A 25158-nucleotide genomic window follows, 5' to 3' on the forward strand; every position below is an offset into this window, starting at 1 on the left:
AATGGGAGAAAATATTTGCAAATAATACATCTGATAAGAGGTTAATATCCAAAATATATAAAGAACTCCTGACTCACTGTTATTGTCTCCTACCCTATTCCTATCATATTTCTTGGTAATTGCAGCATTCATATATAGATGACCTTACAATCCCTTGGCCTTTCAGAACTTTGAACTTCTTTCCTTCCTTTCTTTCAGTGATCTTGCTGCAACTTGGCCTTAGCTCACTATATCCTGATATCTCCATGCGGTGTCTCCATAATCTGTTTTAAGCATCCCATTTTTCAGTCACCACTCTGTCTTTACAGCATATTTCTTCTTGTATCCTGACTCCACTAATCTTTTAACTTCATCAGGATTTATAATCCTACTACTTTGTATTGTTTCTTACTCCCCCTCATGTCCCCACTTGCTTTCCTATAAAACTTCACTTGTACTACCTTGTTCCTTTCTTGATTGGCCTCTTATATATTTTATAAAATCACTTCTTAATGTATTATAAACATTTCTTGATTGTTTAAAATTGATTGGAGTTGGGTGGATTTACAATTATATTGGCTAATCATTTAAATTCATGGCTTCTTTCTTTGAATGAGCAGTCACGTCTTTGGCCCATTCACTCTTTCCTAACAGACTATTGTCACAAAATAATTTGTTTATTTGCTCATTCAGCAGATGACCTTGCTTGTCATTTTAGCACTGAGAAATAAAAGCAATCAGAAAAGAACTTCTACAAGTTTACCACATCTACCCAAGTACTTGTATCTGCATCTATAATTCAGCCTTTCTTACTTTGGCATGGATAAACTCTTTCTGTTCCTATTTTAGGTCGATTGTCTCCACTTGTACACTAGATTATGTTCCCTTTCACCTGCCCAAAGTTACCACTTCATTTGTTCTGTCTTTGTGTTCCTTTGTCAGTATGTTCTTCTTTACTGAATCACTTTCATAAACATACTGGAATGCTATTATTTTTTTCAACTAAAGAAAATAAAACAAAAAAACCCTTGATTACACTTTCCCTTTTAGGCATTGCTCTTAAATTTTACTTGATCTATTAACATTTGACATATGAATTTGGGGGGTTGGGGAATGCAATTCAGTCCATAGCAAAAGAGTTGTGAGTAAACGTTCTGAATATGGACTGCTGTTCAAGACCACAGCATCACCCATAATGCACAAATACATTATTGTGTGGTGGCTAAGAATGTGACTTTTAAGATTAAACATTTATTTTCAGTTATCTTTCTCCACCATGTGATGATTGATTTAATGTTGTACTAGAGTGACCAAGATTCAGCGTTTTCAATTAAGATTTTATCTATGTTTATAGCAGTTTTATTTTTAATGTTTAGGTGTAAGTACCAGTATTATCTGGTTCAGTCATTTCTTCTTTCTTTTCTGGTGACAATACACATTTTTAGAATATGTGTATTTGAAAATCACTTATGATGTGTTTATAACATTCTTTAAGGTTTCCAGGGAAGCACTTCTGTCTCATTATCCTGGAGACAGGAAAGGTAGGCTACTAGCCTCTATCAGTGAGATGTGTTGTTTTGTGTTTTTCTTTTTAATATTTTGTGATATTAGTCTGCTTGATATCAGTACTACATCAGCAACTTTTATTAAACACTTACTTATTGCATCCAGTCACCTTTTTTCAGGCCTTAAATTCCCTAGGATATTAGAAGGGTAGCTGAAAACCAACTAGAATAGCTGAACATTTTTATGATGTTTTTCTTTGCAGCTTTCTGAGTTATGTTTAAATTTTGTAAATATACATTGTGTGGTATACTGCTGTTGAAAAACATTCTAAAAGATCCTTATCTCTTGTAGGATGTATTTAAGCATAAGAGAAGATAACTGCATACAGCTATGAAAGGGTCACAGTGCAGCTGTATTGGTTTGAAATTCCCTTTTGAGTAAATAAGAATTTAAGCCAGGGAGCAATTAGATAGATAGCATTGCATTATTATATCCAGCAGAACATCTGTAAAAGGCAAAACTTATTTCTCAACCAGTGAATTAAGATACATTTCAGATATCCTGTTACCTAGGGAAAATGTATCGATATGAAGAATGGCCTTTTAATTAAAATGTTTTGTGATATAGTTAGTTAATAAACAGTTTTAAAAAAAAACTGAAATTTTTAATGCTTCCCCCCCCCCCTTTTCACTATTTCAACTGGAATCCTAATCATAACTTATCATGATTTTAGAAATTTAGTTTTTATGTTCTTTTTCACTAGTGGTTTTGAACAGTGATTATCTTTGTGCACATTTAGAATGGAAATTTTCTAAATAGCAACACAATGAGTCCCTCTAAATGAAAATTCTACTAACTTGTTAGTGTGCAGTGTGATTCAATCATCACTGAAACCCTTAAAAGATCCAGTTTTCCTGTCACCCCAAAGAAACTGAGCAGTATTAATTTTTTAGATCCACTTCTAAACAAGGAGGTAAGAATTTGAAAACTAGTTTACAATATGAGTGAAATTTGTTCTTAAAATATATGCACTTAGTGGCCAGATTATTATGATCTCTGAACACATAATAATCTGGCCACTCAGTGTGTGTGTGTGTGTGTGTGTGTTTTGAGGCCCAGTTCATGAATTTATGCATGGGTGGGGTCTGGCCAGCCTGGCCAGTAGAGGGGACGTGGGCAGTTGGCTGAACTCCTAGTTGAGGGGACAATTTGCATAATAGCCTTTTATTATATACAATAGGATGTACACTGAGTGGCCAGATTCTTAGCGGGAACTCGTACAACTTAACAAAAAGAAGATAAACAATCCAATCAAAAAATGGGTGAAGGACCTACATACTAAACACTTTTCGAAAGAGGACATACAGAAGGCTGAGATACATATGAAAACATGCTCTAAGTCACTAATCATCTGAGAGATGCAAATCAAAACAATGACATATCTCACACCTGTCAGAAGGGCTTTCATCAACAAATGAACAAATGACAAGTATTGGGGAGGATGTGGAGAAAAAGGAACCCTCATGCACTGCTGGTGGGAACGCAGACTGGTGCAGCCACTGTGGAGAACAGTACGGAGTTTCCTCAAAAAGTTATTGGAACTCCCATTTGACCCAGTAATCCCACTTCTAGGACTATATCCCAAGAAAACAGAAACACCAATCAGAAAAGATATATGCACCCCTGTGTTCATAGCACAGTTTATAATAGCTTAGATTCGGAAACAGCCTAAGTTCCCAGCAGATGAGTGGATTAAAAAACTGTGGTACATCTACACAATGGAATACTGTAAAAAAGAACTTTTGCTATTTGCAATAGCATCAATGGAACTGGAGAGCATTATGCTAAGCGAAATGAGCCAGTTGGAGAAAGATAAATATATGATCTCATACTAGTAGGTGGGATATAATGAACAACATAAGCTGATGAACAAAAAAAAATCCAGAGACAAGATAACATTGAACAGACCACCCAAACTCAGAGAGAAGGCAGGGAGCAGGTGTTAGAGATCAATCAAAGGACTTGTATGCATGCATATTAGCAAAACCAATGGACACAGACACTGGGATGGTGGGGTCTTGTCCTGGGGGGGAATTGGAAGGGGGCGTCCATCAGGGGAAAAGGAGACATAGGTAATACTTTAAACAACAAAGTTTAAAATAAAGAAAAGAAATATAAATAAAGAAAATATTTATATTTTAGAATATAGATAAAGAAAATAGTGTTGTGAAAGTCTTAAAGTACTGTCAGATAAAAGTAGGCAAACTCAACATTTTTGTGTGTAACATTTATAAGTGATAAAACTGCAAAGAAAAGCCACTGTGCGATTATCTCAAATAACAGATAGCGACCCTTCTGGTGGCGGAGAAAATGGGAGGGGGAAGATCCATTTAAGGAGGAGACATAATGGGGTTCAGAGGTATTGTTTCTTAACCTGGTGATAGTGGATACACAAGTGTTCTATTTTTTTTTTTTTTTAACGTAGAAGTATTTATGATGTAATTCACAATGAAGTATATAGGGAATCAGTATCAAAGGGCATTGTTAGTGAGGATGAAGTACAGGAATTTTCTTAAACCAGAAAAATGGGTTGGTATTTGGAGGGCCATATACCATATTTGGAGGAAGATAGTCTCAGACTCTAAGACATGTCCAATCCTGATTTGTCTCTGAGATGTAGTTCTATATCTGTAGTTGTCTTACTAACACCCATGCATGATTCCTATTAACAACTGAGACTTAGGATAAAGTAGCTTATTGTTCCACCATTAGTATAATTTTCCCAGTCATTCAAACTCAAACCTTTTATATCTGTGTTAACACTAATCTTTTCCTTTGAAAAATCTCACGTAGATCTGTTCCTCTTTATTTTTAAAAAATATATTTTATTGATTTTTTTACAGAGAGGAAGGGAGAGGGATAGAGAGTTAGAAACATCAATGAGAGAGAAACATCGATCAGCTGTCTCCTGCACAACTCCTACTGGGGATGTGCCTGCAACCAAGGTCCCAGAATCGAACCTTTTAGTCTGCAGGCCGATGCTGTATCCACTGAGCCAAACCGGTTAGGGCTTTATTTTATTATTTAACACCTTTGATACTGGGTACTTAACTCTTTGACTTTTGAAAAAAAAATTAAATTTTTATTACAATTAAAAATGAGGTATCTGAGTATATCTTAATTGAACCATATATACAACATTTGGTTTTAAAAACTTTAAAGGCATATTGGGGAAAGTCAGGCTTAAACAAATTTTTTACAGACATCTTTTGGTAAAAATAATAAAAATTCCATGCTGCATAGGAACTGCAGATATTTCTGCTAATCTGATCCAGTGGCAAAAAGCAATCACCTAAGATTTTATTCAGCTCCTGACCTTTTATTCATTTCTTAATTGATAGAATTTTATATTTATTTTTTCTTGAATGAGTAAACTAGACCATAATGGCTATAAGTCAACAGTTTCTCAGTCCTGCCTTGCTAAACTTCTAGAGTTTAGCCTTAACTGGTAGATCAGCTGATTTTACTAACTCTGCTGCTTGGAGCTTAAGGTTTTCTGAGTGTCTTTCTTGGTAATTGGAGTTGTGGAGGTACCAGTCTTGAAAATATTGCCAATATTATGTGTTCTCTCTTTGATTTTCTTTATCCTCTTCATTGCTAATTTCTCTAGGCTGTTTTTGGAGTTTAAGGTCCCTGTGAAATTGTGACCTATAGTCCTAACACAGATTTTGTCCCTCTAGTTTGCCTTTTCTCACACACCTAGTTATCAGTACAATATGTCACCCCTCCCTCCTTAGGAAATAGAGATATTGTGGTAGATGCTTAACTGTAGGAATGGTGGTGTTGGTCTTCCCTTTTGGTATATGCATACACTTTCCCCCATTTTTGTTATTTTGGTAATTCTATTGGTAATTGCATGAAAACCCCTACCTGTATTCCTTTCTTTAACAACCAACCACAGCCTCTTCATGTCTTCCTGGAAGTTTTCCTCTTTGGTAGTCTGGAGTAGTCTTCTTTGGGGTCATTTTCTAATGATGGAATTATATCAGTGTCATATTAAACCATTTCACTTTTCCCCAAAACCTTGTTGTAATCTTCTTGTCCCCACTAGTGGGTATTACTTTCGTGACACTGCCAGGGGTGGTCGGGTTGGGGAGAGAGGCTGCTGGGTCTCAGCCTCACTACTCATGTTGTGGAGATCGTGGTAAAGATAGGGCTTGATGCAAGCAGTGGTAGCCCCTTCTAATATAGTGATGGTGGCCAGCAGGGCAGCTCATGTCTCTGCTGTCCATTCTCCATTTCTACTACAATTAAATCAGTCTTTCTCTTTTTCATATCCAATGTCAATGTTGTAGATGCACTGCTTGGATCTCCTTTTAAGAAAGAACTTTTTTACCCTAGCTAGTTTAGTTCCATTGATAGAGGGTTGGCCTGCAGACTGAAGGGTCCCATATTCGATTTTGGTCAAGGGCACATGCCGGAGTTGTGGGCTCAATTCCCAGTAGGAGGCATGCAGGAGGCAGCCAATCAATGATTGATGTTTATCCCCTCCCCCCCCCCCCCCTCTCTGAAATCAATAAAAAATATTTAAGAAAGAAAGGAAGAAAGAATTTCTTTTACTTCAGGCAGTGCATTTAGCTGCCAGACTTTAGCTGTTAATACCTTTAGGCTCCTTAGTTTTTTTAAAAAAAAATTTATTATAGAAAGTATTACAGATGTCCCATTTTCCCCCATTGATGTCCTCACTCTTGACTCCCCCAGGCCTTCACTATATGCTCCTTAGCTTTTGAGTTCAGGTCTTGCTTTTGCTGGGAGTCCTTAGCCAGTGACTGAGCATCCAGTGGATACTAGGATATTTCTCTTTTGGCCCCGTGTGGGACTCCTCCAATTAGCAGTCTTTGCTCTGGAGCTCTTTGTTGGATTGGCCAACCAAGACTTTGTCACATCTATATCAAGGTTTAAGGCTCTCTCTGCTCAAATCTGCATTTATATCTGTTGGTAATTGCATGGAAACACCATCTATTTGTACTACTTTCTTCAACAACCTCCACAAGTTTTAGATCTCTCTCATGATCTGAAAGTCGTCCATGCCCAGTCCTATTTCTTCCGTCTTTTAACTTTCACAATAGGCCTCTTATCCTGTCTTAACATCTGCTTCCCTGAGGACCCAACTGATATGTAATACTTCTACTGGTTTATTTACTTAATTTCTGTCCAAATCAAATTGCAATGGTATTTCTTTAATTTTTTAAGCCCCCTTTTTGTGTTCTCCCAGTATTTTTTAGCTCATCATTTTCCTCCTCCCAAACATCTGCCTCTCCTCTAAAGTCTGCTTTATGTAAATGGCACCACTATCTACTATTTTGCATTTACATTTTGTCTTTCACATTTAAGTCTTTGATCTATCTAGAACTTTTGAGGGGTGACAGGATGAGAAAGTATTTTTTTGAGACAGGGAGCAGGCAGTAAAATGGAGAATTACCAGTCAAAGATGAATGAGATCACAGAAGAAATGAGTGGTCAGATCATGTAGGGGTTTGTTATAGGTCATGAAAAGATCATTGGAAGAACTTTGGTTTTTACTCTTGTCTGAGATGGGGAGCCACTAGAAAGTTTTGAGCAAAGGGGTATAATATAATCTGACTTAGTTTTTACTAGGAATGTATAGGCTTTCTATGGAGTATAGGCATAAGGGCAAATAGGGTGGAAGCAAGGAAACTGACAAGTTGGGAGAGAATCTAGAATAGAGGCATGGGTGGCTTGCACCAAGTTGCTTGCAGAGGAATCGTTAAGAATTGATTGTCTGGGGCTAAGACTTGGGAATCATCATTTTACTTTGAAAAAGCTCCCTAGGAGTTTCTGATGTACAATGAGGTTTGAGAATCTGTAAATTTTTTTCAGAGGTGTTTTACATAGGCTTCTTCATCAGCTTAATATAGGGAAGTAGAGAAGCATAGTTAAAATAGCAGCTTTTGCTCAGTGGTAGTGCCCACGCATCAAAGGCTCACAGGTTCACTTCCAGGTGTAGAGTTGTGTCTGGGTTGTGGGTTCATTCCTGACCATGTCCAGGAGTGTGCAGGAGGCAATTAATTGATGTGTCTTTCTTACATCAATGTTTCTCACATCCATGTTTCTCTCTCTTTCTCTGCTTCTCTCTCTCCCTCTTCCCCTCCCTCCATCCCTTTATCCCTTCCATTTTCTTTGAAAGAGTGCCGGGAGTGGTGGTGGTGGGGGCAGATATCTTCAGATGAGGATTAAAAAGAATAATAATTACTTAGATGTATAGTTATTACCAGGTAAGATCCACACCTATTAAGAGAGAGAAAAAAAAAACAGTTTAATACATAAAATATAATGTTCTTTCTTCACATGATAAATACTAAAGTCAGCAGAGAAAATAAGGAGTAGAATTGATTTTGATAGGCCAAATGCAGAAAAAGAGCATTTTAGATTGCATTTCCCAACCTTTTTGGACTCTGGTTTCTTTTCTCAATATTTATATTCATATCATTAATTTGTATAATGTGATAATTATTTTTAAGTAAAAAGTATTTTGTATCAGTATAGTATTAAAAATTGCTCTAAGAACTTTTATTCAACGTTCAACAGAGTCATTGTTGACTTACATAGTAAGGAAACTTTAATAATTATAACTACTTAACAGTATCAATTTTCAGGTATTCTATGTCATGGTGTAACCATTTATCATGTATGCTGAAAATAAGTGTAATCCAGTGTCTTGACAAGTAGCAGATTGATTTGCTACTCAGTGTTCATTCACTAATCCCAAAAGTGTGTGGGAAATGTCTTGTAAGAAAAGCAATATGATAGTCTTATTAGTTTGTAAATTATAAAATTTGACAGTGTTAGGCATTCTATAATTTATGACATTTTAAAAAATTATATTTTATCCTTCTTAGGCCGAATACATCAAGCAATGGTAACATCTTTAAATGAAGATAATGAAAGTGTGACTGTTGAATGGATAGAAAATGGAGATACAAAAGGCAAAGAGGTAAGATCAATCACTGAATTAAATCTTACTTTTAGATCTATTATTACTTTTTTTAATATAAAGCAAAACAGAAAAGTGCATAATTTTTATATAGTACGTGTGTCATTCCTTAAAAAGCATTCAACTGATTAAAAAAAAAGTCACTCAAACAAAGGTTGATTTCTCCTGTATATCTTATGTGATTGAACATATAATTAAGACCACAAATTTCAATCTTAAGAGAGATTCTTGCCTAGCTGGTGTGCCTCAATGGTCAGCCTGTACACAAAAGGTCTTGAATTTGATTCCTGGTCAAAGGCATGAACCTGGGTTGCAGGTTCAATCTCTGGCCCTCGTTGGGGTACACATGGGAGGCAACATGTCTCTCTCACATTGATGTTTGTGTCTCACATTAATGTTTCTGTCTCCTTCCCTTCCTCCCTCACTTCCACTCTAAAAATCAATGGAAAAAATAGCCTTAGGTGAGGATTAACAGAGAGAGAGAGAGAGAGAGAGAGAGAGAGAGAGAGAGAGAGAGATTGAGATTCTTTAAATATATATGAGTTATAATTTTAGATAATCTAGCTTCTGAAATAGTACCATTCATTAGGCTAAAATTATTTTAACTTTTTATTCTTTGTAAGTTTATTTGAAAAATAAGAGCTTACTTGTCAAAATACACTGAAAACACATGTGGTTTTTAAAACAGATTGACTTGGAAAGCATCTTTTCCCTTAACCCTGACCTTGTACCTGATGAAGAAATTGAACCCAGTCCAGAAACACCTCCACCTCCAACATCCTCAGCCAAAGGAAACAAAATTGTAAAGGTTAGTGATGAAAATTCAGAGCTCTTATGTGTGTTATGGTTTGAAATTGGCATGCTGTGGAAGTATTTTTTTTAAGTATTTAAGTATTTTTTTTTAAACCTTAATGCTTTCTGCTATTCAAATGCATATACTATATAATAAATCGGTAATATGCAAATTGACCCTCACACCATAACGCTATCATTAGATGGAGGTGCACACAGTGGGGGTGAGGCTGGCGGCCACTCTGCGCAGCTTCCACCAGGGTTCCTGCATGTGTACCACAGGGGCGGGGCCTGGTGTCTGCTGCATGTGGCCTGGAGGCGGGGCAACAGGGTGGCACTCCAGGACTCGGGGCCATCCCATGGCACTCCAGCCATGCCGTGTGGGACTCTGGTACTCGGGGCAGTCCCATGGCGGGGGGTGGGGTGGGGGGGCGGGGGGGTGGTGTCTCCCGGGTCTCACGCAATTTCTCACTAGTGTGTGTGTGTGTGTGTGTGTAACATATTTTCAAGGATTGAGGTTGTCTAATTCACGATTACAACAATCCTATATAATAAAGAGGTAATATGCAAATTGCCCATCACTCCAACATACAAGATGGCTGCCCCCATGTGGTCAAAGATGACCACCCCCCATGTGGACACAAAATGGCCAGCAGGAGAAAGCAGTTGTGGGCGATCAGGCTAGCAGGGGAGGGCAGTTAGAAGCAACCAGGTCTGCAGGGAAGGGCAGTTAGGGGCAACCAGGCCTGCAGGGGAGGGCAGTTGGGGGGAACCAGGCCTGAAGGGGAGGGCAATTGGGGGTGACCAGGCTGGCAAGGGAGGGCAATTGGGGGTGACCGGGCTGGCAGAGGAGCAGTTGGGCATCTATCAGGTTGGCAGGGAAGTGGTTAGAGGGTGATCAGGCTGGCAGGCAGAAGCAGTTAGGGGCAGGCAGGCGAGTTGTTGGGAGCCAGCAGTCCTGGATTATGAGAGGGATCCCAGATTGGAGAGGGTGCGGGCTGGGCTGAGGGACACACACACACACACACACACACACACACACACACCGTGCATGAATTTTGTGCCCCAAGCCTCAAGTCATAAAATAAAATCCTTGCCCAGCAGGCATGATTCAGTGGTTGAGCTTCCATCTATGAACCAGGAGGTCACGGTTCAAGTCCAGTTAGTGCATATGCCTGGGTTGCAGGCTCAATCCACATTTGGAATGTGCAGGAGGCAGCTGATCCATGATTCTTTCTCATCATTGATGTTTCTATCTTCCTCCCTTTCCTTCCTGCTCTGAAATCAATTAAAAAAAAAAAAAACCTTTTTAAAAAATCCTATAAATTGTTTGCCTGATTAGGGTCTTTTCTAAGACTTATAGCTTCTCAGAAGTTACAGGTCAAAACAATTTGCTCATCAGTATTTGTTGAATGAATACAAATGACTTTGATAAAGAAAGGACTGTTTTTATTCACTCCAGTTTCTTATCAGTGAAGATAAACTTTAAAATATGCTATATCCTCTCCAACAGTTTTATCTTTATTGAAAAAAGTCATGTTATTTTAAAAAAGATAATTTTCATTTCTATTGAAACTTCTCACTGTTAAAATTTTGGGGCAAAATACAACTCTTTTCAACCAGATAGTCCTTCAAAGTTGTTGAATCTATAGTTTTTTGTGTGTGTTCGACTCAGCAAGTATTAGTTGATTTTTCTACAGTGTTGATTTTGTCACCCAAAAAGATGAATGTGACATGGCTTTAACCCTATTAGACATACATAGAAGCTTAACAATTATCAGCAAAACCTGCTTTTTAAACCCATGCATATGAACATAAGGCAGATTTTTCAGTTCATAGGATTTCAGCATATTGAGAGTTACTGCTTAGGGGTCATTAGTTACCATTTGTAAACAGACTATTTTTCATATTTGGCTTCACAACCTGAAGGATCTTCATAGTTTACACTTCTGGATATGTCATTAGCAACATTTGCAGTGCTTTAGAATCATCTGGAAATTTTTTTAAATTACTGATTCCTAGGCTTGCTCAAAGAGATGGTTTTATTTTGTCTAAAGAAAGACTAAATAATAATACATTTTTTAAATGTATTTTTATTGATTTCAGGGAGGAAGGAAGAGCGAGAGAGAGAGAAAGAAACATCAATGATAAGAGAATTATTGGTCGGCTGTCTCCTGAACGTCCCCTACTAGGGATCAGGCCTGCAACCAGGGCATATGCCCTTGATCAAAATCGAACCCGGGACCCTTCAATCCACAGGCAGATGGTCTATCCACTGAGCCAAACTAGCCAGGACGCAATAATACCTTTTTAAAAGTACCCATCTGATTTGAATGTACAGTGAGTGAGTGTTGAGAACCACTGCATTATTTTGCATCTTTTTTTTTTAATTAGGTAAATAAAATGAAGGTCTTCTTAAATAATAGGACCAAAAAATTGCTTCCCTAATCCATGTAGTCTTTGAAAGTCTATGAAACCTTTTCGTATAACTAACTGTTCATCTCATAGTATTTTGATCTTCCAGTTTAACAATGGGCTATAAGTTGTCTAAAATTAGTATTTCATTAATTTCCCCCTGGTATCCAAAGATGAAATGTGTTAGATAGTTTTGACAGGATAGCATGATGATTGAAAGTGCACACTTGAATGAAATTACTTCTCTTTGCTTTAGTCTCCTTATCTATGAAACTGGAATAGCAATAATAATGAACTCAGAGGTTTATTGTGAAGATTAAGTGAATTAATACATATAAAATCCTTAGAGCAGTACCTGGCTCATTATTTCTGAATATTTGGGGGCAGAGAATACTCATAAACTTGAATATTAATAGTAATTCATTAGAAGATTATTTGCAGTTTTTCTCCATTTAGTTTTAAGTTATTATGTCTGCCTATTTTTATTTAATTAAATGAAACTGATTATTAAATATTGATGAGGAATAAAGAGAGAAAGTTAAATGAACATTTTTCTTTCATAGAATCGACGGACTGTGGCTTCTATTAAGAATGACCCTCCTCCAAGAGATAACAGAGGTAAAGTAAAAAATTCTTAATTTTGTCTATTGGCCCTGACAAGGTAAATCAAAATTAAATATTACCCTTGAAGCATTGTTCTCAGTCTGCTTAGATTCTGCTCCCAAGCATGTCCTGTTTAGCTCAAATAAATTCTAATAAACTAATAAAAATGTTCTTTAAAAAAGGCAAATATTACTGTTGACTTATTATTTATTTAAACTTTACAAGGGTTATTTTAAGATGGTATCTTCTTGATTTTCTAATATAATGTTGATAATATAAAAATTATTTATAAATTTACAAAACTCCATGATATATGCAATATTTGATTCATCTCATTTGCCCAATAGTTTTTCGGATTTGATAGTATTGTGACAAAGAAGGGAATGGGGAAGTAGTCTGTTGGTTAATTTCACAAAATTTTGACATTTTATATAATTTTTTGGCTAACAGGTTTCCAAAAGGGGTCATGGGTATCTTTGGAGTCAACTTAAAAAAAAAGTGGAACAGGTATAAATTTCAGTTAATGGCAGGTCTTCCATATATTTTCAGCCAGGAAACGTAAAGCATAGTTAATTTCTTGTTTACTATTCAGCAGTTCAGAATGGTACTTTCTAATAGTGATGTTTCTCTGTATGGATGGATGAGGAAGGATGGGCATAGGTATTAGAGAAGAGATCAGAAGTAGAGGTAAAGTTCAGTACTATGCAGTTGTGAAAATTTATATATCTTTGTAAAATGTGACATTTATACTTAATTAATAATGCCTTTCCACATTTATAACATTTACAGTAAGAAACTCTGCTTAAGATATTTATATTTGTGCCGCAAATAATTGGATTTGGAATATAGGGAGAGTTAAAGGACTTAAGTTTTTACTTTCCATAGTTCTGGAATTCAAACTGAGAATGCATTTAAAATTTATATTTTGTACACTTATATTTTTAAATGATTATTAAAAATTAAGGTTGGCTTTGATTTTTATATAAATTATTCCGATTGAGTTTTATAATTAAAACTACATTGGTGGCATTTAAGCCTGCACATATTATACCGAAAACCTCTTAGCTTATCAGTTTATTGAATAAAATTATTACGTTTTCTGTTAATGTGCACATAAGTAGAAAAACTGACAATTTGCTAATGCAACTTTTAAGTTATCAGTTCTTTTCAGTTACCTCTGTTCCTTTAACCAAGGTTCACCTTTATTAATTTTCTGTTCTGAATTTAAAATTTTTGTTCTACTTACAGTGGTTGGTTCTGCACGTGCACGGCCTAGTCAGCTTCCCGAACAGTCTTCTTCTGCACAACAGAATGGTAGTATTTCAGATATATCTCCAGTTCAAGCTGCAAAAAAGGAATTTGGACCTCCTTGTATGTAAATCATGTATCAAGGATTCAGTCATTTTAGGCATACATGTATTCTCTCTTGGTCATCTTTATATATCCCCAAATGGTAAACAACCTAATTGCAAACTTGATTGCAGATTTCATTTTACCACTGTGGAAAAAAATTTTTTCTAGTTAGTTTAGTCTATTGGGTTTTTAATATATATATATATATATATATATATATATATATTGGAGTAAACAATTCTTACTACTATAAAATTGTAAGTATTTCAGTTGCTTTGAATTTAAAATTCTGGACAGATGATAATTTGGTATCTGTGATTCTAAACCAAGAGATGACATGTATCAATATGTTAGAGTCATTTTTCTTGACTCTTATTTGTATATTGTCCTGTTCCTAGTTTTGTTAAAGCAGCTCATTAACTAAAGTTCATGTAGTTGTTACAGGCATGCTTTGTCACTGTGTACTTTATTTTAGTTATGTGATTTAATTACACATAGCATTTTGTTTAAGTACAATACTCTAAAACGATATCTACTACAGCTCATCTTTTTCTTTCAGCACGTAGAAAATCTAATTGTGTTAAAGAAGTAGAAAAATTACAAGAAAAACGAGAGAAAAGGAGACTACAACAGCAAGAACTTAGAGAAAAAAGAGCTCAGGTTTGTAACAGAAACATATTTTGTGTATGTACCAACTGAAGGTCATACTGTCAGTGTAAGTGAGTGACTTAGGAAAAAGTAGTTGAGGCATTCATTTAAAGATTTCAATATAGTCCTTTAATTGATATTGAGGAATAATATAAACTCTCGTGAAAATAAGTTATAACATTTATTTACTACATGTACTTTCCATGTTTTAGTGGGTATGTGTTAGTCCTAAAGTTCGTTCCATTATTTATTTATTTATTTATTTATTTTATATTTTATTGATTTTTAACAGAGAGAAAGGGAGAGAGATAGAGAGCTAGAAATGTCGATGAGAGAGAAACATCAACCAGCTGCCTCTTGCACAACCCCTACCGGGGATGTGCCCGCAACCAAGGTACATGCCCTTGACCGGAATCGAACCTGGGACCTTTCAGTCCGCAGACCGATGCTCTACCACTGAGCCAAACCGGCTTCGGCAGTTTGTTCCATTTTTAATAAAATATTGTGTTATAGAATTCTATTATAAGAATAATAGGATTTTTGACTTTTTAAAAATATCTAAAACTATATTTAGAAGAACATTCAGTTAAAGTACATGATTACATTATAAATTTTATTATTTTCTCATGGGCAATAATAAGGTCGACATAACACATTGAAAGAGGGGAAGTTTCTTGTGTTTCGATTTAGTATACTAGATATGAGAGTTTATCTGTATTATGCCCCTCTGTGTTTCCTTTAGGTGGTAGCAAAACTTTATTAGCAATGGGGAAATTGCATAGAAAATTTGTCTTTTTATCTCTTTACAAGTCTGCTTACATTAAAAATTCTGTTATTATTTATAAAACTCCTCCTTTATGCTTATATGATATAATCAGAACTTGTTTCCTTTAATAAAATATCAGGATTTTTTTATTTTTTACTTAGGAGTATTCTCAAGTCCCCTTGAGGGCATTTGAAAACAATTTTTATTCATAAAGTTGTTGTGTTTGGGAATTGTAGAACCAGCATAATCACCCTGAGTAAATCAGGTTCTATCTGAAGGTGATCTAAGAATGACCAGTTGGGTTAATACACAAAAGAGCTAGATCTGGGCTCTGGCAGCTCAGGACTGAGTGCAAGTAACAGTCACAGTGATTCTTCAGAGGCTCTTCAGGTTCTCTTCTGTCATTCGGTCTGCAATCTCAGTCCATTTGAGGGGGAATATTGGTGTTACAGCAGTGGCATTTAATAAGGAGCTTGATCCTGTACAGAAACTCTTCATGGACAAGATTAGAGAATACAAAACTAAGCGACAGTCTCTGGAGGGCCTGTTGATGCTGGTCCAGAGTATCAGCAAGGCATGGAGAGGGAGCTTTTAAAGCTTAAGCAAATGTATGGTAAGGTAGATATGAATACGTTCCCAGACTTCAAATTTAAAGATCCCAAATTTGAAGACCTAGAAAAACCCCAGTACTAAAGAAATGTAAAATTTATCTGGTCATGTGTCCTAGATAAGTTGTATGACTGATCAAAAGTATCAGAAGAAACATACATTTCAACAACTGTCAAATGTTCTTTCATTCTGATTCCAAAGAAATTATTTGGTGATTTTGAGAAAAAAAAAAAAAAAAAAAAAGAGCTAGATGTACTGATATTTAGCACAGATGCCACCTGGTGTCTCTTATGGGTACTTCATAATATTTTCACATAGCTTTGTGGTATCTTAATTTGCACTTTACATAGTACTTCTCAATTGACATAGCTGGTTAATATTATTTCCTAGGAGTAAGTTTCATCAACAGTTTTTAAGTTTAATTATATTCCAAACAAATCTGCATATGGTATATGAAAAAAAATATGATTTCTTGAGAATGTTCAATAATTTATTACTCATGGCTGGGAGAGGCTATTAACTATTGCTATTTACTATATGTTAATCTGCTTTTCCTCAGTTTTGAAGCAAAAATATAAATTGCAGTTAAGTTTTTCTCCAGGGCTGAGTAACCAAAGAAAGAGAGGCTGCCAACTCCATCATTATATAAAGAGTTTATTGCCTGGTCATGTGACTCAGTGGTTGAGTATCAACCTATGAACCAGGAGGTCATGGTTTGATTCCCAGTCAGGGCACATGTCGGGGTTGCAGGCTCAATACCTCATATGGGGCATGCAGGAGGCAGCCAATCGGTGATTCTCCCTCCTCACTGATGTCTCTCTCCCTCTCTCCCTCCCTCCCTCCCTTCCTCCTTCCCTCTTTCCCTCCTTCTCCATTCCTCTCTGAAATTAGTGAAAATACATACCTTTTTTTTTTTTTTTTTTTTTAAAGCCTAATTATTAAGGGAACTTACATGTGAAGTGGTCTTGGGTCAGTGGCAAGAAGACATAGATATCCATCATGTGGCAGGCACTACGGAGTTATATAGGACAGGGCAGGATGGATAGGGTCCTGGGGTGGAACTTGCCCCAGTAGAGGGGAAAGTGCCTTACATACTTGCCCAATAAATCTACAATTTATTCTAAGCTATATTTTAGTGCTCAATTGGTTAGAGAAGTCTGTTTCTGAGGGAATTTAAGGGGAGCTCTCTCTCTGGTCCATGTCTAAGAGCATCTATTTGTATCTAACAGGAGGGACAGCAGCAATCAGGCAGGGTCAGGAAGTGGTAATGTCATAGAACAGTCTCTTCTCCATAGCAGTCAGTATCCAATAATTTGAATATCAAAATATTTTAAAAATTATCTTGGCTTTTGATTTTTTAAAATTCTATGTCTTATTGATTTGGAACTGTTTTACCATGCCATAGTTTTGTTTTGTTTTTTAAAGAGAGACAGCAAAAATAGAAAATGAATTTAAATTAATCCATATTTCTATTTTGCTGAATCTCACTGGATTAAGACTGGGAAGAAGAATCCAATTAAATGAATATTTCTAGAATTTCAGCTTTTCTAGAGATGAGTACTATTTCGCTTTTGCTCCATTTTCTAGGATAATTAAGTTATATGTATAGCAGATGAATTTTTGAATTATGTCAAGGGTGATTTTAATAATGAATGTTTGGTTTAGAATTAGCAATGTGTATAGACCTACAAAATTGTATTTTTAATTTAAAAGTGATTCTTGAGTATATGACTAGTCATAACTGAAACTAAATTATATCACGTTTTCAGTTTGAATTGAACTAGGGTAAATGATAATCTATTAGTTTAATTTTAATTTTCAAACTATAGCACCAAAGCAACAAATGCTGTATTAACTATAATTATAATAAATGATGATTCTCTTTATCTTCTTGTAGGATGTTGATGCTACAAACCCAAATTATGAAATTATGTGTATGATCAGAGATTTTAGAGGAAGTCTGGATTATAGACCATTGACAACAGCAGATCCTGTAAGATTTTTTCATAAATCATTGTTCTGGAACTCTACTGAAATAAAAACATGTTTGATACCAACTAAATGAATATTGTACTTACTAGATAAATTTTCCTTTCTTATGTGCCCATTCCCTACATTTTAAGAAAAATCAAGAAATCATCCACATTTATGCCTCTCTTCCATAATTGATTATATCAGACATGCTTCCCACAGAGATGTCTCTGTTTCAAAGCAAAGCCTTCCGTGTCTTTGGAAGGACAGAACAACAATTAAAGGAGTTATATGTCTGCACACCCAATTTCCTTTATTTCCTCTTTGGCTTGTGCTATAGATCCCACTGTCCAATTTATTTTAATGTTATTTTGGCTTTATAAGTGATGGTTGTTGAGAACTACAATAGACCAGAAATTTAGTGCTCAAAAAGTTTTCTGTCTTATTACTCAATTCATTTCCTATTGAAGAATGAGAATTTATTGGACAGGGAATGTTTTTATAATTGGTAATTATGAAATAATCCATCTGACCTAGCATATACAGAATGTAGTATTGGGTACACAAAACACATTTGTGTTCAGGAGGTGTATTATTTTGGATTTAATAGTTGTCCATAACATTTGCATCCCATATATTTGGGTACCTCTCCATGTGGGTACCCCTCCTTGCTGCTACCCTTACCTTTGTGTAACTTCCTGTTTCTGAGCTCAGACTTTAGGAAAGGGATTAGTAAAAACTTTTTCTGAAAAGGGTTTGGTGGCAAATATTTTTGACTTTATGAACCATATGATATGGTATTTGTGACAGCTATTCAATTCTGCTTTTGTTGTATGAAAGCAGCCATAAACAACACACAAATGAATGGGGATGACTGTTCTAGTAAAACATTACAAAAGGAGGTAGTGGGCTGGGTTAATCCTGCAGGCCATACTTTGCTAATCCATACATTATATTATTTTTTAAAGGCAAGTATTAGGAACATAAATTTTATGAAAAATATTTATGTGTAAGAATATTCAAATTATTTTGCTCAGTAATCTCCTCGGAATCATATTTCTTGTCTATATAGTTATCTTTGCCAACAAGCTTCCCTATAATCTATCTGAAAATACACGAACTTGTTTTTGTTTTATACGGCACATCTTCAAGTTAATAAGGCAGCTTCTTAACATGAACTTAATGCTCTAAGAATAGTAGTGCCCTCTACAAGGTTATTTCCTAATGGTTTACCAAACAATAAAACAAATAGGGGAGTCTCTATTAAAATGTTTGCAGTTAATTTGTGTGTGTGTGTGGTTTTTTAAAGCTTATATATCCTATTTATGCTAGTATAAATTTCCAAAATCTCTGAAGGAAATGTTGTATAATTTGACTTTCATTCTTTTACATACCATTGATAATCACTGAAATATTTTTTTTTTCTAGATTGATGAACATAGGATATGTGTCTGTGTAAGGAAACGACCACTCAATAAAAAAGGTATGATGTTTATTGAGTTGTAATAAAGGTTGATTTTATCCTATTTGTAAGAGCAGAAAATCAAATTGGTTGGGGACAGTTCATTGTAAATTATTTCATTTGTACATAACCTTTCTGCAGATTTCTATGGTTTATGTATTGATTTGTTACTGTTGTATGAAATGTTGCCATTTCTGGTTCTTCACAGAAATCTTAATTTTTTTATTTTGTTATTGAAATATTCTGTCTTATTGAATGGGATATTTATGGGATATTTATATTTGAAGAACTCCTTACTCTTTTGTACATTAATTCAAAATCTGTAAAAGTTTCTGTGCATTGATTTTCATTTGTTCTTTTAGAAACTCAAATGAAAGATCTTGATGTAATCACAATCCCTAGTAAAGATGTTGTGATGGTACATGAACCAAAACAAAAGGTAGATTTAACACGGTACCTAGAAAACCAAACATTTCGTTTTGATTATGCCTTTGATGACTCAGCTCCTAATGAAATGGTTTACAGGTAGGTAAATTTGTTTTAAATTAAAATTTTGTTCTCACATCATGTGTTTATTTTTACCCTGAAACATATTCATCTTGGCATATCTCTCCAGGATGTTACATGCTTTTGTATTCTGAGTTTAAACAAAGAAGAATATGTAATAAACATTGTAATAACTATTAACACTTGTTCTCTTTAGTGCTCTCCCAAATCATAGTTTCCATTATTGATTAACTTATATACACATCACATAACATGTATATGGATAGGAAATTTATAAAAAATGTTGAAATTTTTGTACCTCTGAGAATGGGAAGTAATTAGAAGAGGAATGTTCTTTTTAATTTCTATACTATAAAGAAATTTGAAATATTTAGCTGTACCACAACTTCAGGGGGGGGAAAGTGCTGTAAATCTACTTGCATTTGTCTAATTTCTATTGTCTTTAAGCTTTGGGATAGTTTTAATACATGAAATTCTTGTATGTTAACATATTCAACTTAGAAAGAGCTCAAATTTATATATGTAATGCACTGATATCTCAAATTGTTATGCCAAATTTGGATTTTCATATAGGCTTTGTAAACATTCACTTCTAATTATTATAACAGGTCAGTTTAGCAGCTTTGTTATTTCAAACTGACAATTTATTCTAAGCTATATTTCAGTGCTCTTTTACTTGATAAATATGATTACAAACAGAAAATTAAAGAGTTACTAAGAGTTGTTCTGGAGAGGTAGCTCAATTGGTTAGAGCATCATCCAAATACATAAGGTTGCAGGTTTGATCCCCTGTCAAGGCACATATAGGAAGCAACCAATGATTGCATAAATTAAGTGGGAAATCAATTGATGGTTCTCTCTCTTTCTCTCCCTCCCTCCTTCTCCCCTTTCTTCGCTCTCTCTAAAATCAATGAATTAATATATTTTTAAAGAAGAATTATTAAGTGTCTTAAGAATTGAAAATGTTAAACGATACAGTGTTGAAACCAACTTCATTGATCTTACGCTGGTAAACTAGAAGTTCAGTTGTAAAGAAAGAGGACAAAATTAAAGGACAAGTGAATACTAGACAGTTTTTTAAGGGAATTAATTATAAACTATATTTTTTACCTTTTCTGAGAATATAGTTTGCTTCTTCCCACTTTTTCTCTTCTTTACTTTCATTCCTGACTATAAAATATGTCTGTTTGCCTTTTATAGTCATTTTTAATAAATCATTATAAGTAAAGATATGTTTTTGTATATGCCAAGTTAGTAAACATTGTGTTTTCACCTATATTTATGCTTCTTAACTTTACCAATATTGACTCTACTTTCTTTCTCTTTACCTTAACTTTTATAGATTAAGGAGTTAGACCTTTTCTTATCTAATCAGACTCTATTTCTAGAAATTTCCCAGTTTCTTTTGTATGTTCTCCAGTTGTGCCTTTAAAAAATATATATCAGTGGGACTAAGGAGGGAAGGAATTGGAGGGATACATCTGAAATACTATCAACAATAAAAAATAGTTTAAAAAATTAATTAAAAACATCAGCACAGTTGTATATAGTGTTTCATATCTATTATTTTGAAGTCTATATAGAAAGTATATTTGTTTTCTATTATACCTTTTAGTGCTCTTAGACCTTTTATGTTGCTCTGCTCAATAAAATATTTCTTTATCTTTTAATTTTACCTCTGGTGGTAATTATACTCATAGGTTTGAAAAATATTCCAAATCATAATATTTTGGAATCCCTTTTTAAATTTTAATATATTTTTATTGATTTTAGAAGGGGGAAGGGAGAGGGAGAGAGAGATGGAAACATCAATGATGAGAGAAAATCATTGATTGGCTGCTTCCTGCATGCCCCACAATGGGGATCAAGCCTGCAACCAGGGCATATGTTCTGACAGGGAATTGAACCATAATCTCCTGGTTCATAGGTTGATACTCTCAATACTGAGCCATGCAAGCCAGAGTAGTATCCTTTTCTTGAATCAAGACTATCAATTCAGAACTCAATGTCTTATAAGCATAAATTATTTTTACCTGTCCACATTCAATGAAATCTTAATATTTTTTTTCTTATTTAGATAGTTTAAGATAATCTCTCTATATAACAGCTTAAGCGACTGTTTGACCGGTTGCTATAATGTGTACTGACCACCAGGGGGCAGACGATCCCTTATGGTCAGTGTGCTCCCACAACAGGAGCACTGCTCAGCTGACCAACGGGCGCCAGATACTGGGCTCACAGCCGGTGAGCACAGCTGTGGTAGTGTGAGCCTCTCCTGTGTATACTCCCCCTCCATACTCCCCTTCTCCTCCTGCCCCCCCAATCTGGACGGGGACCTGCATTGGGACTGACGGCATGAACCCGCAGCTGGGTCACAGTCATGGGTGTACCAGTATCACCCTAGGACAGGCGTGTGGAGATCGCAGTGGAGCGGCAGCGAGCCTGCTGTGTGGGTGGCAGCGGCAGGTACAGCAGGGCCAGGATGAGCAAGAGCAGCGCCCAGCCCGGGCTCAGGCTCCTCCCCTGCTGCCTGCCACTTTGTGTACTACATCCCTTAGGGGATGTAGGACTGCCATTTCAGCCAGGCCGAGAGTCCCCTCCAATGCATGAATCCGTGCACCAGGCCTCTAGTATAAGAATAAACTCTTTCGTGTATTCACAACTTTTTTGTGTGAACCTACTTTTGCCCCACCTTGTATATAACGGAAAATAAAACAACCCTGTATGTTTTATTTGTCTGGCTAATATCACCATCTTTTGTTATTTTTTTTAAGACTTTCCTATGGTCTTCTATATAGCTCAGTTACGGTTAGGTTTTTATTGTTCATTGTTATCGGATCATAATTTATTATGGAACTAAAGGCCTGGTGCACTGGCGGGTGGGTTCCCTCAGCATGGCCTGCGCCCTCTCGCTGTCCAGGAGCCCTCTGGGGATGTCTGACTGGCGCAGTCTGGCCTCCCTCTGTGGGAGGCGACCAGCTGGGCCAATCAGGGGATGGTACCAGCCAACAAGCAGCCAGCCCTGCCCCCCAACTCCATCTCCCCTCCACCTCCGCTGGTAGCCCGCTGACCCCCGATTGCTAACCCCTCCCCCTGCTCACCGGCCCCACCCCCCACCAACCAGCCATTCTGCTGTTCAGTCGATTTGTATATTATGCTTTTATTATATAGGATTATTGCTTGAAATTATTTAAAGAGTTTTAAGCAATTCTAGGATATAGTTATTTGAAATTTTAAATAAATCAATTAGACTCAATTGTGGCCTTACAGTTGAGCTCATTGATTGGTTAAAAATCTTGGTATACATTTTGTTTATTAATACTATATTACCTTTATTTCTTCTTTGCTTAATTTAAATACTGAATGCACATTCTGACTGGCGCATATTATTTTTAAGGTTTACAGCTAGACCACTAGTGGAAACTATATTCGAAAGGGGAATGGCAACATGCTTTGCTTATGGGCAGACTGGAAGTGGAAAAACTCATGTAAGTTATTATAGTTACATCCTGGTATGAAGCTAACTTATTTTTCTTATAGCTTAATTCTTAGACCTAAATTCTTAAGATTTATTCCTGAATAATGTCTGTTATTCTTTACTCTCTTTTTAACATATAGACTATGGGAGGTGACTTTTCAGGAAAAAACCAAGATTGTTCTAAAGGAATTTATGCATTAGCAGGTAACTATGTTTTATGGGTTTTTTTGTTTGTTTGTTTTTACATATCATTTGTAATATTCTTCTTTAATGTATTCAGATGGCTTGAAATAAGACTTGGACATATTATCCAAGAATTAAAGGGTAACTATAATACTATATTTGCTGTGTATTATGTCAATTTTAGCTTATCAGACTACTTGAAAGAACTGTGCAGAAATCTTGATTATATTTATGTCATTGTAATCTGTCACATTGTTGGAGCTTACTGTTTGTTGTTGAATAATGATTTGTGAAAAGATTCCATTTGGTATGGTTATGAGAATAACCTTATAAGGATAGATAGCGTCCTTTTATTAAATAATGAAAGAGAGTGGCATCTAAGCCTTAAGTCTAAAAATAAAACAATTACAACTATCTTTTGTAACATTGATGTTTAGTCTATATTTTCATTATTGATGTTATTGTAAGTAAAGATGAACTGTTATCTCTAAAAAATAGAAAATTTGAAATGCTTTTAAAAAATATTTGTTGCATATTAACAAATTTTCTCTATATGAAATTTTTAATAGCCCGAGATGTCTTTTTAATGCTAAAGAAGCCAAACTATAAGAAGTTAGAACTTCAAGTTTATGCAACCTTTTTTGAAATTTATAGTGGAAAGGTAAGTGGAAACTTACATTTTTATTAAATTATGCATAACATAAAATTTATTATTTTAACAATTTTTAAGTATACAAATTCAATGGCATGTACATTTTACATTTTGGGCAACCATTGCCACCACATCACTTTTATATGTATTTGGATTGGAATATTATGTTAGAATTTTGTTGAGATTTCTTTTAATTTCCTTTGAAACTTTTTAACTCAAATATTGAGCATTTTAATTACTGAAATGGTTCTCAGACTTTGAATGACTAATTTTTATAGAAATGATTCTTTTTTCTTTAGTTTTCCATTTGAAATTTTTTTTTTTAGGTGTTCGACTTGCTAAACAGGAAAACAAAATTAAGAGTGCTAGAAGATGGAAAACAGCAGGTTCAAGTGGTAGGATTACAGGAACGGGAGGTCAAATGTGTTGAAGATGTACTGAAACTCATTGACATAGGTAACAGTTGCAGGTAAATCTTATTTTAATTAAGAAAGGGAAAGTTTTATGTAATTTGGTTATAACAAAAATAAAACAAGGATATTATTCAATGCATCTTAGAAGTAAAAATCATTATTCATAAAAACTTTTGTTGTTACATGTAACTGAGTGATGTTTATTCTATAGATAACATACTAGAAGTGTGCCAGATTAAATTATTTAAATGTTATCTCTCAATATCTCCTTTGTAATAAATGTTGAAAACTGGATAGTTGGTTTTTTTTTGTTTTTGTTTTTTTAATGAAAACACTGCGGTTTGAACATAAATTAAACTATTTTTGTATCAAATGTCTTCCATCACATTGTAGAACATCTGGGCAAACATCTGCAAATGCACATTCATCTCGGAGCCATGCAGTGTTTCAGATTATACTTAGAAGGAAAGGAAAACTGCATGGCAAATTTTCTCTCATCGATTTGGCTGGAAATGAAAGAGGAGCTGATACTTCCAGTGCAGATAGGCAAACTAGGCTTGAAGGTGCTGAAATTAATAAAAGCCTTTTAGCACTCAAGGTAAATAAAATGTATTTAATTGTAAAAAGTCTTTTAATTATATTTATTCAGCTACAAAACAATAGTACTTGTTTTGTCTAGTAATAAGTAGGAGAGGTCATAAAAATTTTGTTTATTATATTTGCAGATACATATTTATATTGTACTCAGAAATTTTCTTTATTTCTGGATACAATATAATACAATAACCATTAATTATTATTAGAAT

The 25158-nt window shown here is 35.1% G+C and overlaps 1 protein-coding gene and 1 pseudogene across 5 annotated transcripts in view; both read left to right on the forward strand.

The window, feature by feature from the left end:
- The window catches only part of KIF2A (kinesin family member 2A), a 57142-nt gene that overhangs the window by 16143 nt on the left and 15841 nt on the right, over positions 1 to 25158 (forward strand). For 2 of the 4 annotated variants that reach the window (XM_084880627.1, XM_084880629.1), the window contains exons 2-14: positions 8406 to 8500; positions 9189 to 9308; positions 12271 to 12325; positions 13559 to 13624; positions 14223 to 14323; positions 17584 to 17679; positions 19086 to 19140; positions 19482 to 19644; positions 23024 to 23114; positions 23245 to 23308; positions 23857 to 23948; positions 24266 to 24408; positions 24746 to 24950. In XM_084880627.1, coding sequence (XP_084736753.1) covers positions 8406 to 8500; positions 9189 to 9308; positions 12271 to 12325; positions 13559 to 13624; positions 14223 to 14323; positions 17584 to 17679; positions 19086 to 19140; positions 19482 to 19644; positions 23024 to 23114; positions 23245 to 23308; positions 23857 to 23948; positions 24266 to 24408; positions 24746 to 24950 — 1346 coding nt within the window. Of the gene's footprint in view, positions 1 to 8405; positions 8501 to 9188; positions 9309 to 12270; positions 12326 to 13558; positions 13682 to 14222; positions 14324 to 17583; positions 17680 to 19085; positions 19141 to 19481; positions 19645 to 23023; positions 23115 to 23244; positions 23309 to 23856; positions 23949 to 24265; positions 24409 to 24745; positions 24951 to 25158 lie in introns of all 4 variants that reach the window. The other 2 variants (XM_084880630.1, XM_084880628.1) reach the window with 1 other exon arrangement.
- On the forward strand, positions 14529 to 15884 carry LOC311621018 (ATP synthase-coupling factor 6, mitochondrial-like; annotated as a pseudogene). The gene is made up of 2 exons: positions 14529 to 14532; positions 15440 to 15884. The product of its transcript is annotated as an ATP synthase-coupling factor 6, mitochondrial-like (transcript).

Source organism: Pipistrellus hanaki (assembly GCF_964339955.1).
Source record: "Pipistrellus hanaki genome assembly, chromosome: 4".
NCBI lineage: Eukaryota > Metazoa > Chordata > Mammalia > Chiroptera > Vespertilionidae > Pipistrellus > Pipistrellus hanaki.